At 31.4% G+C, this 14,585-nt stretch overlaps 2 protein-coding genes across 2 annotated transcripts; both read right to left on the minus strand.

The window, feature by feature from the left end:
* Positions 1 to 245: 245 nt before the first annotated feature.
* On the minus strand, positions 246 to 7,756 carry LOC113375067 (structural maintenance of chromosomes protein 1A-like). The gene is made up of 6 exons (XM_026615050.1): positions 7,665 to 7,756; positions 6,470 to 6,608; positions 6,214 to 6,393; positions 5,959 to 6,137; positions 3,723 to 3,900; positions 246 to 305 (listed from the first exon to the last, which is right to left on the minus strand). Exons 1-6 carry the CDS (start codon positions 7,754 to 7,756, stop codon positions 246 to 248), a joined length of 828 nt encoding a protein of 275 aa, XP_026470835.1.
* Positions 7,757 to 10,735: 2,979 nt separating this feature from the next.
* Positions 10,736 to 14,018, minus strand: LOC113374965. Its single transcript, XM_026614952.1, has 3 exons — positions 13,897 to 14,018; positions 11,238 to 11,360; positions 10,736 to 10,997 (listed from the first exon to the last, which is right to left on the minus strand). Exons 1-3 carry the CDS (start codon positions 14,014 to 14,016, stop codon positions 10,920 to 10,922), a joined length of 321 nt encoding a protein of 106 aa, XP_026470737.1. The 5' UTR covers positions 14,017 to 14,018; the 3' UTR covers positions 10,736 to 10,919.
* Positions 14,019 to 14,585: the final 567 nt, after the last annotated feature.

Consider the following 14,585-nt stretch of genomic DNA (forward strand, 5'->3'; position numbering starts at 1 on the left):
AAATGTACTGTATTATAACTCGGTAACAACAATCAATAGAACGACTACTATAAATATACTATAAACCATGCATACATATATAAAAATAAAGTATAAGTATATATTTATCTCAAAAATTTATTTCTTTCAATACATTGAGTGTACAGATTAAATCATCTAATTAATATGAGATTTTGCTTAGATTATGCTCAATTATGATTTTTAATTCATAGTATATACAATATTTAGAACTTATGTGTTAGACCTTAGTCAGCATAACCAGCCGTGGGAATTGAAACAATTCTGGTGCACATTCCCCTGGATCTCTGTAAGTATAATTATATTGATGATGACATATACATATGTATTATATATATATATATACATATATATATATATATACATATATATATACAGGGCCGGCCCTGGGGTCCTCAGCGCCCGCATGAAAGAAAATATATAAATATTTACTTTATTTTTTTAAATTATAATTAAAGTAAAGTAAATAAATAAAGTAAAATAAATAGTTATAATTATTAATCATTCTGGATTTTTGTACACACACTTTAGTACACAAAAAATTAGATATAATCTAAAAGCGTATAAAATACATTGATTTTAAATTTATTTAAAAAACCGTTCGCGGGTTGATCATAATCAAATATTTTTAAATTCTCAATTACTTCTAACGTAGGTGAAATATTAATATTTGTGATTTTGAAACATTTAACTTATTTATTATGCGATTTATTCTAAAGAGCTATCACGACAAAAGAGCAAAAAAGACATAACACTCGTATTTCATGTTTTAAATTAAATTTTATTTTAGTTTATTTTTTCATTCTTTACAATATCTAAAATTGAATTAAACTTCTCCTTATTGGTATCGCAAGGGCCGAATTGTATTCAGCTTTACTTTCCCATCATATTCAGAGTATCAGATTGTTATTTTAAAGTTAAACTTTTTAAAGTGTTAGTAAAGATTAGTAAAAGATGCAAAGAAATTACATATTTCCTTAACTATACTGAAACAAACAAATTATATTTGTATCTGTATTATTTCTGCATAGTTAATAATTAAATTATTATGTATAAACACATCTTAAAGATTTTTGTTCCTAAGTACATCTTGCTTTCATTTTTCATATTTGCTCCATAAACCTAACCACGCATGTCTTCAACGTTCAAAGTTCATCAGATGTGATATGTTTGCAACAAAAAACAAAAATTAAAATACAATTTTTCGGAATAAACAAGCCATTTTTTGAGCACTGACTCCCCATTTTCCATTTTCTCTATTATAATTAGTATATATTTCTTCAACAAGTTCCATTTTAACTAAGTCAGCTTGCTATTTTTCATCAATAACGCTCAATAATTAATTTAAACTTTCGTAGGTTTGCTCTTACGGGATTGAACACTAAATATTTTCTTTTTCGATTCCTTGTTAACTTCAAACAAAGAAAAAATTTTAAGGGTACATTAAACAATAAGCAGAACAATAATTTACAAATTTGCAGAGTTATTATTTGGTTAATTGTATCTATTGATATCACATTGCAAACTGAATATGCGTTTTATGACTCATAGTTAAGTTGGATTGTTTATCATAATCTATTAAGCATTCAGGATTTAATATTTTGCATTTTTTGCATGTATTGCATTCAAGGCAGGACCGGCCCTGTATATATATAATATATATATATATATATATATATATATATATATACAGTAGAACTCCAATTATCCGAACTCCGACTATCCGAACTCCGACTATATATATATAATATAAGGGTGGTCCTTAACAAGGACATTTCTTTGATCCCAAGGGCGCCAATACTTCGAAATTAATAAAAAATGAATCTCTAATAGTATTAGCTCTTAATATAAACATTTAGATAGAGCGCACGCCAATTGGAAGTTTCTTATATTTGTTATTAACATACGTCATTAAGTAAATTCTTGCGCCATCTGTACGTGAACTCATATATTACACATAAGAATATTTATAAACCACTTAACCTCTAATTAAATCAATGTGGGCTGTTCTATAATATTTATTCATCAGAGAATCAAAATAATAATTTGAGTTTCAACATCACCAATTAAATAAATATTTTGCTGCAAAATTAATCTTGATTCCATGATGAATAAATATTGTAGAACAGCCCACATGGACTTAACTATTCTAATTTTTGCAAACATTGAAAAGTTTTTAAAATTAAAGACAAGTCGTAGGGCCGTAAAAAAAATCGAAAAAAATGTCTTTAACACTTTATTACAAAAAAACGGCCCGGCCAATCTTTACCAAAAACTAATCAGCACGATTCCCAACGAATATCTTTCGAAAAGTTTTTGAATTTTCAAAATCGATTCAGAATTGCGGGCTAAAACGTGTCGACGAAAAATGTTTCACTTTTCTGCGATTTACAAAGAACGATAGTCCTCATCGAGATACATCGAATACTTGTTTATCTATGGAATAGCTTTTAAATTTTTGAAACCGGTCCAGCCTGTATTGAGAAAATGTCGATTTACGGCAAAAAATCTATTAACATACTCACACACACATACACGTACATACCTACTTTTTCCAAATTTGGTCTCATTCGATTCAGAATGGCTTGAAACGTCGGGAAAACATAAAATTAGCGAATCGGATTTTTTTATGAAAACATAAACTTGTCCTTTGGGAAGTTAATATAACAAAATAACAATATTAGAAATAATAAAATAATAATAATATTAATGTTAGTGTTTACAAATGACTATTTATATTTAAGATCACTCATATTGATGTATATACATTTCGGTATATATTGTAGTGTAAAACACATTAATTTTTAACTAATTGCTAAATATCAGTATAGGTTATATAAATTGGAACTTTTGAGTTGTAGACATGGGTACAGGGTACAGGACAACGTCTGTCAGTTCATCTCCAAAAATATTGATTTATTGACTGCCCGTAGGGTAAGTTATAGTAATTGCAAAAAAAATCGAAAATGAAATATTTTGCAGATATTTACGTTTCAGCGGTTTCTGAACATTTTGGTATAAATTAAAAGCTAGTTAGTTTTTGGCACAGGCCGTTCCAAAGATATGAGGAAAAATGTGCCAAAAACGTTTACTAAGAGAACTCAAGAGAACGAATTGTCCAATTTTAATCATTCAAAAACATTTTATTTGTATTGACAAGATAAAAAACCGATTAAATTTTAGAGAAGACAGGACTAGCAGTTGCGAATCTCTAGTAAAAGAATAAAAAAAAAGCCATTTGGCGATAAAATTAACATTAGACAAATGCACATCAGAATGTCAGATATTTTATGAAGATTTTAATAATGTGTATCAATTTTGTTTACATTTTTATGGGTTCCGTAACATCATTTGTCGATTCGACCGCGACACGCGACTTCGATACTTAGTCTCTATGCAGCTAAAGCAGTGCGATTGCTTTGAAAAAAAGTTCAAACCTTCCAAAAAACTTAAAATAATTTTTTTCCCCAATGTATTTTTTCCAAAAAAACATTTTTTTTCAAAAATTAAAAATTTCTCAAAAATCTGATTCTTTCTTTAATTTGTGGTACGGGAAGTTCCAGCAATTTGTCTTAAGGCACGATGCCATCCGCCACTAGGGCCATGAAAGCATTATAAAAAGTAACAAACAATGTTTATAACAATATTTATCATTTTGCGATAAAATAAACAACTGCGGTGGTAAGAGATTCATTGGTACATACCTGTAGAAAGGTTCCTATGTAAGTGTCAGCACTTTTGTAAAATTCAGGATTCAATGATATTAGAATGATTTGAACATCATTCTTACATCGATTAATATAGTCAGCCACTAAAACACTATTAAACTTATCCAAAGCTGAATCTACTTCATCCAGTAGCAGAAAAGGTGATGGTTTATAACTAAAAATAAACAAAACTGTGTATAATGTGTTTAGACAAATTCAATAATCTAATTATATATATATATATATATATATATATATATATATATATACTAGATGACCCAACGGACGTCCTGTACCCAAATTTACGTTTTTTCAGTATCATATACTAATATTTACCATTCAGTTGAAAGTAATAATTATTGTTTTTCGATTTACTATTTACACGAATACACGAGTGATGTTAAATGTAAAACTGCTTCAAATAAAATGATGATTCTCAATTCCCACAGTTAACACTTTATCCCGTTAGCAAATATTAAAATATGTTTAATAAAGTTATATATTAAAAATTATACACCGAGGGTAATACAATTTTTTAGTCATACCTGTAGATGTGGATGTATAAATAAATAATTTTTTGTTTATTCACGACTAAAACATTGATTTTCCACGGTAAAGGTATAATATCATCTTGGATTTTTCTACCCAAAATAATTGCTTCAATAATGTTGCCTAGAATTTTTATAAAAGTCGTGCCATATTTTAACTGGCTTTTAGTAATTTTAATATCTAAATTACATTTTTCTCACTAATAATTCAATAGACATTTTTACTTAAGTTTATATTTGAAGTGAATTAATTTGTCAAATCCTGTTCACATGTGCTCTATTCAACCTACGATCAACAAAATTATTGCAGTAAATGAAGGGGAAGAAAGCGTGTGTCGGAAATAGGCTAATCCTAATCTTAAGTTCAGAAGTGAAAACAATTTGCACTCCTTCACCACCCCCGGCATTAATTGGATTATAACTCATTTAAATCTGATGTTATCAGAATTTGTAATATACTATTTTAAAGGTAATTAAATGACCTACAACTTTCTCTATCATAAATTTTACCATAACTTCTCTTATTTTGAAAAGACCTTGAATTTTCATCTATATACCTTCATCCGTATCTTTTATTCTTTCAGATATATAATATTGAGAAATTGTTTGCTTTTTTAAATAATTTTTTTTTCATGAAATCATGAACTTCTTGGAAATCGTTTGTGTTAGAGTTGTGGTATTTTCTAGAATCCGTCAAGATCTCTTAAACCAAGTTAATTCTAGAGGGCATACAATTATTTTTAATTTTGATAGAAATGACACTCATAAACTATTTGATTTAAATGAAAAAAACATTGTATACGTTTTTTATCTGCATGATAGCTCACTCATTTTACACGCAGAAATCCTCATTTTAAAGCTTATTTTGAGTACTATAAAATTCCATTTTCATATCTAGCCTAATATTGTTTCTAGAACAGTTTATAAAACACCGATTTATTAGAATTTTAATTGATATAATTTTGTTCATTACATGATTTCCGTTAAAATGAAAATTTTTAGAAATGTGTGCAAAAAACGATGAAAAACGCCAAAAATACAAATTTTTAGTAGCCAGTAACTTGAAAAGTAATTTCTTTTTTGTAAAACATTATTAAACATTTTTTTCTTCTAATTAGTTCTTTTATCGATATGCGACGTTATTTTGAAAGAGATACAATTGCACGACTGAAAAGAGATGTCATCCGCCCGGGAAGTGGCAAAGGAGTCTAAATTATTTTCACTTTTTAACTTGAGAGAAAGATGAACCCAATTCCAAAATTTCATGCAAATCGGAGCACATTAAACATATTCAGAACCAAAACGCTCACTTGACTTGAGTAAATATTTCGTATCCAATGCTAAACATATGAATTTTTGAGACAATGAAACTTCTAGATAATTGTTCGAGTAAGTAAATTATTTTTGTATAGTGATTTACTATACGACTGCATTTAAAAGTTAAAAAAATTCCCTTTTCCTTCTCTTTTCTATTTGATATTTCGTGACTCATCTAGTTGACCTTGATAGAAAATTCAGATTCCGACGATCGTTGGTGGGGCAGTATAATGAAAGTGAAACTTAACATCATGCTGTCTGATGCCGGGTATGGACCGAGTTCGCGATAAACTTCGGAACTAGCGTTGACGGACCACAGCTGGCCTGGTATTATCAAGAATTATTACTTATTCAATAATATTTCTTACCTTCTCATAGCGAATAGAAACGCCAATGAAGCAACTGTCTTTTCTCCGCCCGAAAGGTGATTCATTGTCCTAAAACGCTTTCCAGGTGGTACACAAGAAAATATGACACCTCCGAGATAAGGCTCCTCTATGTTCTCAATTGAAAGCGTTGCTTGTGCTCCGCTACATTTTGTTAATGACTAAAATATATTAATACACATAAATAAAAATATACAAAATATCACATAAGTCATATTATATTATGAGTTTTAGAACCTTGTAAACACTGTCGATGGATCCTTGAACTTTATTAAAGCATTCATCGAACATTTCCTTCCGACGTTTCTTAACATTTATTAAATTTATATTTACCGACGTCATCTCATCTTTTATATCTTTAAAAGTTTCCTTACAGATCTTTAATTTATCATTAGCTTCCTTTAAGCGCCTTGTTATCTTAATGTAAGAAAGAAAAAGAATATTATTAATGAAATGATATAATCATATAGATGTTAAACAGAATGCACCATACCCCTTCTTTGCAAGAGAAACTCGCGCTTGCTTCAGCTTCCAATTCAATAATTTTCTCTGTTTCATTTTTAATGTGAACTTCTGAACTTATTGCTTCTGACTTCAAATTATCCGGTAAATTTGAAAAATCTATCTGAATGCTAGATGAAACAAAAAATTGTTATTAATTCTATAAAGATGTTAGTAACAAAGCCAAATAGTTTTTTAATGATATTACTATTTATACAATATTTATGATAATACAGACATACAAAATTTATTATTGTAATAGTGTAGTAACAGGCAGATTTCAATAAGATGTTGAACGATATTACAACATTTCTGTGTTTTGACAAACGAAAAATGAACTAGTTGTGCGTGGCATCGTGCCTTAAGGCTAACTGAATTGATTATGGAGATGTATTACTGGAAATGAGCCCCAAGTCCAAAGACAGTACAGCCTTTGCAGCCGCGATAAGGGCAGCAGCTGAAAACATAGGAACAGTGAAAACATTGCGCCGCTGATGACGATATAGATTCTTGACCTTGGTGGAGTCTCTAACGAAAATGACGTTAGCAAAGCACTCAATTGAGACTTCAAATTGAGTGCTTCGAATTGGGACGACAAAACTGTAAATTAGACGAGTGAACTTGACCAAAGACACATCAAGACGACAACGAGCGGCCTTTGTAATAATCATAATAATTGGAGTGGGTTAACTGTCGCATTTGCCCGCTGTTTTAGATGCCTTGGTTTTGGACATCAAACGCATAAATGAGAGGGATCAGAGAGAAGCAAGTGTTCTAACAAATGCGGCACGGAAAAGCCAAAATCCTTTCTATGTACAGTAGACAAAGAAGACCGGAACAGCGGGAGCCATGTCTCTGTATCGGGGACGTGTAAGGCATTCCGTGTGGCACTTGCCAAAGCCACTAGAGAGCCGAAATGACGCGATTTTTACAAAGAAAACTGAATAGATGTGCCTTGGCGCAAAATATACTGCGCCGACGTACCTTTGAAGACAAGATCGATATCTGCCCTCTCTGCAAAAAATATATGAATATTCAGGATAAATCATGGTTCGCCCATAAATCTGGCACGGCAGCAATATGGATCATAAACTCGAAGGAGACCACCGTCAATGACAATAAAAGCGGAGGGGGTTTCGTCTGGATCAAGACTCACACGACCTACTGTGTGAGCGTCTACCTTTCACCAAATGAAGGCGTGTTTTACTAAAATTAGCGTGTTTCGCCAGAAAGTAGCAAGCATGGAAGACAATATCGGCCAGTTCAACTGAGAAGTCATTGTAGAGGGTGATTTCAACGCAAAATCGGCTGAATGGGGCGCCAAATACTCGGACACCAGAGGAATTGAAGTGAAAAACTTTGCAGCAAGATTTGACCTTACTGTGCTAAATACTGGGAGTATTACAACCTTTAGAAGACCAGGATATTAGGAATCTATCCTCGACATTACGTTGGTCACTCCAAGGACAGCGAATATGATTGAAGAGTATAGTGGCAGTGATCATCAACATGTGACATATAGTATTGGATCTGGTCCGACTCGACCATGGAACTTTTACAAACGGAGGTGGAATGCTAAGAAGCTTGATCCTGAAGCGTTGCGTGCAGTTGATCCAACACTAGGTACCCGCAGAGAGATGGAAGAAACAGTCCTTAGAACTATGAAGCAATTATCACCTCATTTAACGCCTCTATGCCACGACCAAAAAATCAGGGTGTACACAGTCCAGCATATTGGTGTTCATCAGAGATAGCAGAACTACAAAAAAGATGTCATGCACAACGTCGTCGCGCTACAAGAGCTGCAACACGTTCCGCCTACCAAGATATGTATGCAAACGAGTACAAACAGGCTAAGAAGACTCTGAATAAAGCCATAAAATCAGCTAAAGCCGGATTGTGGAAAAAGATTTGGCACGATCTCAACAAAGATTTCTGAGCCTATCAAAGCCTATCAAATTGATACAAAACGACTTGGTAGAGCTTTACCAGAAGCACCAAAATCTCCTGCTCTGATGAATAGCATCGTAGCGGAACTATTCCATAAACACCCACCACGAAAAAAAGACAGTACGTGAAAAACAGTAAAACTACACTCTTCACTGTCAAGAAACTACAAGATGCGGCAAAAACCATAGAGACAGGAAAAGCAACAGGCCCTGATGACATTGCAGCCTAGGTGATCAAGACTGTAGCCCTGCAATTTCCAGATATTCTCCTGAACGCCTACAATGCCTGTCTGGCAACCGGCACTTCTACGGTCTGGAAGCGGCAAATATTGGTCTTAATAGATAAAGGTAAAGGAATCCTTGTAACACCATCGTCGTTTAGACCACTCTGCATATTGCTCGAAAAGCCCATTCAATGCAGAGTGCGCAACGAAGATGGGTCAAATCAAGACCCGAAACGTATGTTCTTTAAATAAAAACATTTTTCATTAAAACTGTTTTTTCAATTACTGGATGGATGCCCAAGAAACAATTTTATTATATTTTATTATATATTTTATTATATATATATATATATATATATATATATATATAAACCGTCAACCGTTGAACCGTGCGGACGTGTTTTTTGAAGTGTCGTAATGTCTCTGACACAATTAAATATTTAGGAATCGGATTCCAAAAAAACCTACAACTGCTGTGAAACAAAACCTTCTGCAAGTGTGGGTGTTTGTAAGAACTGTGGCAAAATTTACCATGTGAGTTGTGCCACAAGAAAAGGTTTTAAATTCATTGTTGGAAATTTGATACAGTGCTGTGAGGTGAGCAGTGAAGTGTCGAGTGACAAACATATGGATACTATTAACAACTTAAAACAAACAATTACCGACAAAAATACCATAATAGACGATAAAATGACAATAATAAAGGATAAAGAATACATAATTCAGAATCTTGAAGAAAAAATTAAGATGCTGCAATTATTAAAGCCAAATGAAAAGAATAAAGAAGTTTCGTCAGCTGCACCCAATATTGATAGTAATACTGAGAAAGCAGCATCTGAGAAAACATATGCCTCTTTCAAGGTATCCGTTGCAGAGAGTGAATTGGAAAGAATAAAATCTCCGGATGTTTGGCCAAAAGGAGTCTGTGTGGACCGTTTTTTATTTCATCTGGGAGAAAAAACGAAGAAAAATTGTTAAACTGGTTTAATATATAATGTCCTTGAACATTCAATGTTTATCCAATAAAACGGAGGCATTAACAAAAGTTGTCCATGACAATAAAATAAACATTTTTTGTTTATGTGAACATTGGCTTGGCAACGAGCAAAATCGACCTATATACGTGATTTTCGGCTAGTCAGCTCATTCTGCAGTAGTATACATATGCACGGAGGTGTTGCTATTTACTGTCGGAAAGCGATAGAATGTGGCGTCGAAATTTACAACAAGCTTCCCAATGAATGGAAATTGAAAAGCAGGAATTGTTTCAATGCGACTGTCAAAAAACATCCTATAGATCAACCTATTTATACAATAAATTAATTCTTTAATCTAAGTTAATTATTAATTGTCATTAGGTTAATCTTGAGTTGTTCATAAATATCACTGATATTACTATAGTTATATTATAATATTGTGATAAAAATAATAATTGTATTGACGTAAATTGTAAATATTGAATTTAAATAAAGTATCTATCTATCTATCTATCTATATATATATATATATATACATTATATATATATATATATCTAATTTTTTTTATTGATATATTGATTTTACTTTTTATGTCAATAAATTAGTATAATAGTTATATTACCTATTCTCTTTCTCCAAAATTGCAGTTGAAGTCTCTAATATACTTTCATCTAAGCTTTCCATATCAAAGCTGGAATCTCCAACAATAGGTATCTTTATACTGTTAATCTGTTTCAATAAATGCCAACAAATTTTGAACAAAGATTGCCAAACAGATAATCATCATTAACGTTATAGATTTATGACTAGAGGCGAGGATAAAGATTTTATTACTATCCGCTCTGCTTGCGTACTTACTCTGAGTGTTGTGATTTATGCAACTGGTCGGAGCCAAGAACCAATAAAGATAAATAAAATATTTGACATATTCTGAGTACAGGACTGTATTTATCTTCTAGATTGAATATTTAAATATTTTTACATAAACAGAAATTGATCCATGTTATTATCTTGTTAAATTAAATAACAAAACACTGCTGGAATTTGATTTTATGTGCTTCGTCAAAAAATAGACACTTATAGTCATAAATCTATAGCAATTATTGCTAAATCAATTACTAGTTCCATTCGTAATTTGATAATGGATAAATAAAACAAAGTTTAATAGCAAGTTATGAACTTGTCATTATCGCACAATGCATTTCGCTCAGCCACCTCGTCCACATTATGCTCCCTTGATTCTACGAAATAAAACTGATGATAAAACGGAAGTCCCTCACGGCACAAACTCTCATTCGTCATTAGCCGATGACATCATTTTAGAATTCCTGATAGTACAGCAAATACACAACTTTTTGGCAGTTTGTACCTACAACGACATACGATTATAGACCCGTAATATGCCAAATCTATTTTATGTGAGAATTGATCTTTAAATTTTCAAAGCAATCATGCATTGTCTGTTGATATTTCAATTTACAATTAGCAAGCATGACGTGGACCAGGTCTACAGCATAGAAGAGTCTTATTTTTTTTACTTTTCTACTTTTTATAAAAATCATTCAAACATTAAAATGCCTCTTAATGTACAGAAATATAGCACAATTACCTTACAGTCCATGAATACTTTGTGTCGATTATTTTTTAGCTTCAATAGATCATTATCTAATTTTTTAGTACTTGACTGCAAAGTTAAGTAGGTCTCTGATATCTCCTTTAGTTGCTGTTCTGCCTAAAAATATTAGAATGTTCAAAATTATATTAGTCGAAGACATCATTTTAAAATGCCTGATAGCACAGAAAATACATAAATTTTGGCAGCTTGTGACTACCACACTATAAGATTATAGATCCGTGGTATAACAAATCTATTTTATCGGGGAATTGGCCTCTAAATTTCCAAAGTAATCATGCACAACCTGTTGATATTGCATTTAATGATTAGTAAGCATGAAGTGAGCCATATGTAAAGTTTTGTTGGTGGCGCATAAAAAATGCTGGAACATCCCGTCTCGTAATGAAATTTTCGAGGAATATTAAATGGTTTCAATAATTATAAATACTGTGTCCTTCATTATTGGATCAAGCGGAGTTAGAATGAAGGATATTTTCTCATATATCTAAGAATTGTATAAACAGAATTGTAGAATTAAAGTTATTTACTTGTTTAAGTATGAAAAAAAGTTTTCGAATTTTAACTAGAATTAAAATTAAAATTCGAATCAATTTTTATATTAAAAAAAGATTAGATTTTTTCTTAAATTTTAGGATGTATATATTTTTTAAATTCCTAAACAAATGTTTTTTAAATCACTCGAATCGGATGCTTTCTTCTCTCAAAAACTGCTATTTTTTACACTTTCAGCCTCTTATCTCTGAAACGACTGGGTCTTACAAGTTGAATCAATCAAATCAAATGCTGTTTTCTCAATTTCCATTTTCTGCACTACTTGCATCATATCTCCGAAACGTCTGGACAGACTTTTTCCAGAAACTTATCAGCACGACTCTCTATCAATATAAAACAATTGTTTTTTGTATCCCAAGTGGAGGATAGTGGCGCCCTAACGGGTCGTGAGATCGGCAGATTGTGGAGAAATAAAATAGCCCTTGTGGACCAGTTCAGACATCGAAGCTAAACAGTAACAGCCATCATACGTGTATCTTTGTAGTTTCGAGAAAGCTCGAAACTACAAGAAACGTCTAAAACTACTCGAGAAAGCGAGAAAGATATGAAACATTTTAATTTTGGATTTATAGCAATAACCATCTTACCCTACGAGATGTTAAACATTACAAAACTAGGTTCATCTAGCTTTAAAAAAAAATATTACGGCACAAAATCAAGTTTTGAGTAGATCTAAAATAATTTTTAAACCCTTAGTACATAAAAGTTTATTTAGAGCAAAGATCAAACATTTTGAAATAAATCCAAAAGTTTCACTTATAAAAATAGTAACGTTAGTGTATACGTACCACGTGAGATTTAAAACATTCTACAATGTAGAATACATGATTTCTGCATATTATAATTTATAATTTAACTAGCAAACCCGACGAACTCCGTTTCGCCACAAGATGATTTCGTGAGAGGTGAAGAATGTTTTATTTGTTTTATATTTGAAAAGGAAAAATTTGATTTTATTGCACAACAGTAATGAATTTATTTCGATTACAAAATGAAGTGTTTTTTAGTTGAGCTTCTCTAAGTAAATGAAAGTGAATCCGCAAATTATCCGTTTCATTAAAGTGCTCTTTGGTAAACCACATTTTTTGTTTTTTGGTCTGACGTTAACACAAACAAAGCGGATGGTTTTCCAACTCGTGAACAGGAAACATATAACTTCCCATGTGAAAAACTATGATTTTTTAAATTTATCCCGCAAACACTAAGCGATTGGCCTTGCGACTTGTTAATTGTCATTGCGAACGCAAGACGAACTGGAAATTGCAATCGTTTGAAGTCAAACGGAAGACCAGTCAGAATCATTGGTATGTCACCAAACCGCCAGCAATTTTTGATTGAATATTGAATGGTGAAATTCAGTGCGTGTACATCATTATTCTTAGCGGCAAGAATTGCTCGTTGAGTTAACCAAGCATAATTCTGATAATTCTCACTAATGTCATTACTCTAATTTTTAATTACGGTGCGTGAAGTTCCAGCAATTTGCATAAAGGCACGATGCCATGCACCACTAATTTTTTTAGCTATGAACCTTGCGGAGCCCGAGACCTTTCCAACGAATGCAAATTGTCGAAATTCGTGCGTTCTGGAGTTATCGTCAAGAAGGAAAACCCGACTTATTTTTTATATATGTAGAAAATCTATTTGAAATTATTTAAAACAATTATGGATTATATCATTACTCGAATTTTAATTACGGTGAAGTTCCAGCAATTTGCATTAAGGCACGATGCCATGCACCACTAATTTTCTTAGCTATAAACTTTGCAGAGCCCGAGACCTTTCCAACGAATGCAAAATCGTCAAAATCGGTTCGTGCGTTCTGGAGTTTATCGCCAGGAAGGAAAACCCGACTTATTTTATATATATGTAGATATGCTATTGTACAATCATATGATTAATTATTAATGACAAATTAAAAATATAATATGACGAAAAGGAGCATGAAACATTTATACCACCTTCACTAAATATTATAGCTATAGTTTTGAACAAATGCTTTTATAATATTACAGCATATTACATATTTGTATATAAAATTTATTAAATTTAACAAGTTTTTTTTTCAACTCATACTGACCTCGTGCAGTTTATCCTTGGCTATTTTTATTGCTGTTTGTTTCTCTACAATAAGTAGCTCATTACCCTTAAGCAGGCTATCCAATCTCAAAAATTGTGTTTTCGTTTTATTCCATTCCATTTCACATCTTGTTAATTTATTGAAGTAGTTTTCAACAACCTTAGTAAGACGATCTACATTAACTGCAATATGGCAAAACAAATCAACTATAAAAATTCTTTGTATAAATAATAGTTAAATCGTAATAAAAACAAATCCGATATTTTTTTATAGAGTTGTTCGCTTTAAGACTTCTAACTATCCTAACATATATTGCATACTGATTGTACAAGTGTATAATTCGGTATCTATATATATATATTATATATATATATATATATTTATATATATTGAATGGTAGAGTCTTGGATTTGTGTATATTTGTATAAATAATAGTTAAATCGTAATAAAAACAATCCGATATTTTTTTATAGAGTTGTTCTGCTTAAGACTTCTAACTATCCTAACATATATTGCATTACATGATTGTACAAGTGTATAATTCGGTATATATATATATATATATATATATATATAATATATATATATATATATGAAGGGTAGAGTCTTGGATTGTGTATATTTTGTAGAGTTTCGAACAAGAATCCAAAAATAATACAAAATAAAAAACAAGAAAAGTTTTTAAAAAA

Source organism: Ctenocephalides felis, unplaced genomic scaffold (assembly GCF_003426905.1).
Source record: "Ctenocephalides felis isolate EL2017-DRISC unplaced genomic scaffold, ASM342690v1 CF-g0.4_SCAFFOLD_00108, whole genome shotgun sequence".
Classification (NCBI taxonomy): Eukaryota; Metazoa; Arthropoda; class Insecta; order Siphonaptera; family Pulicidae; genus Ctenocephalides; species Ctenocephalides felis.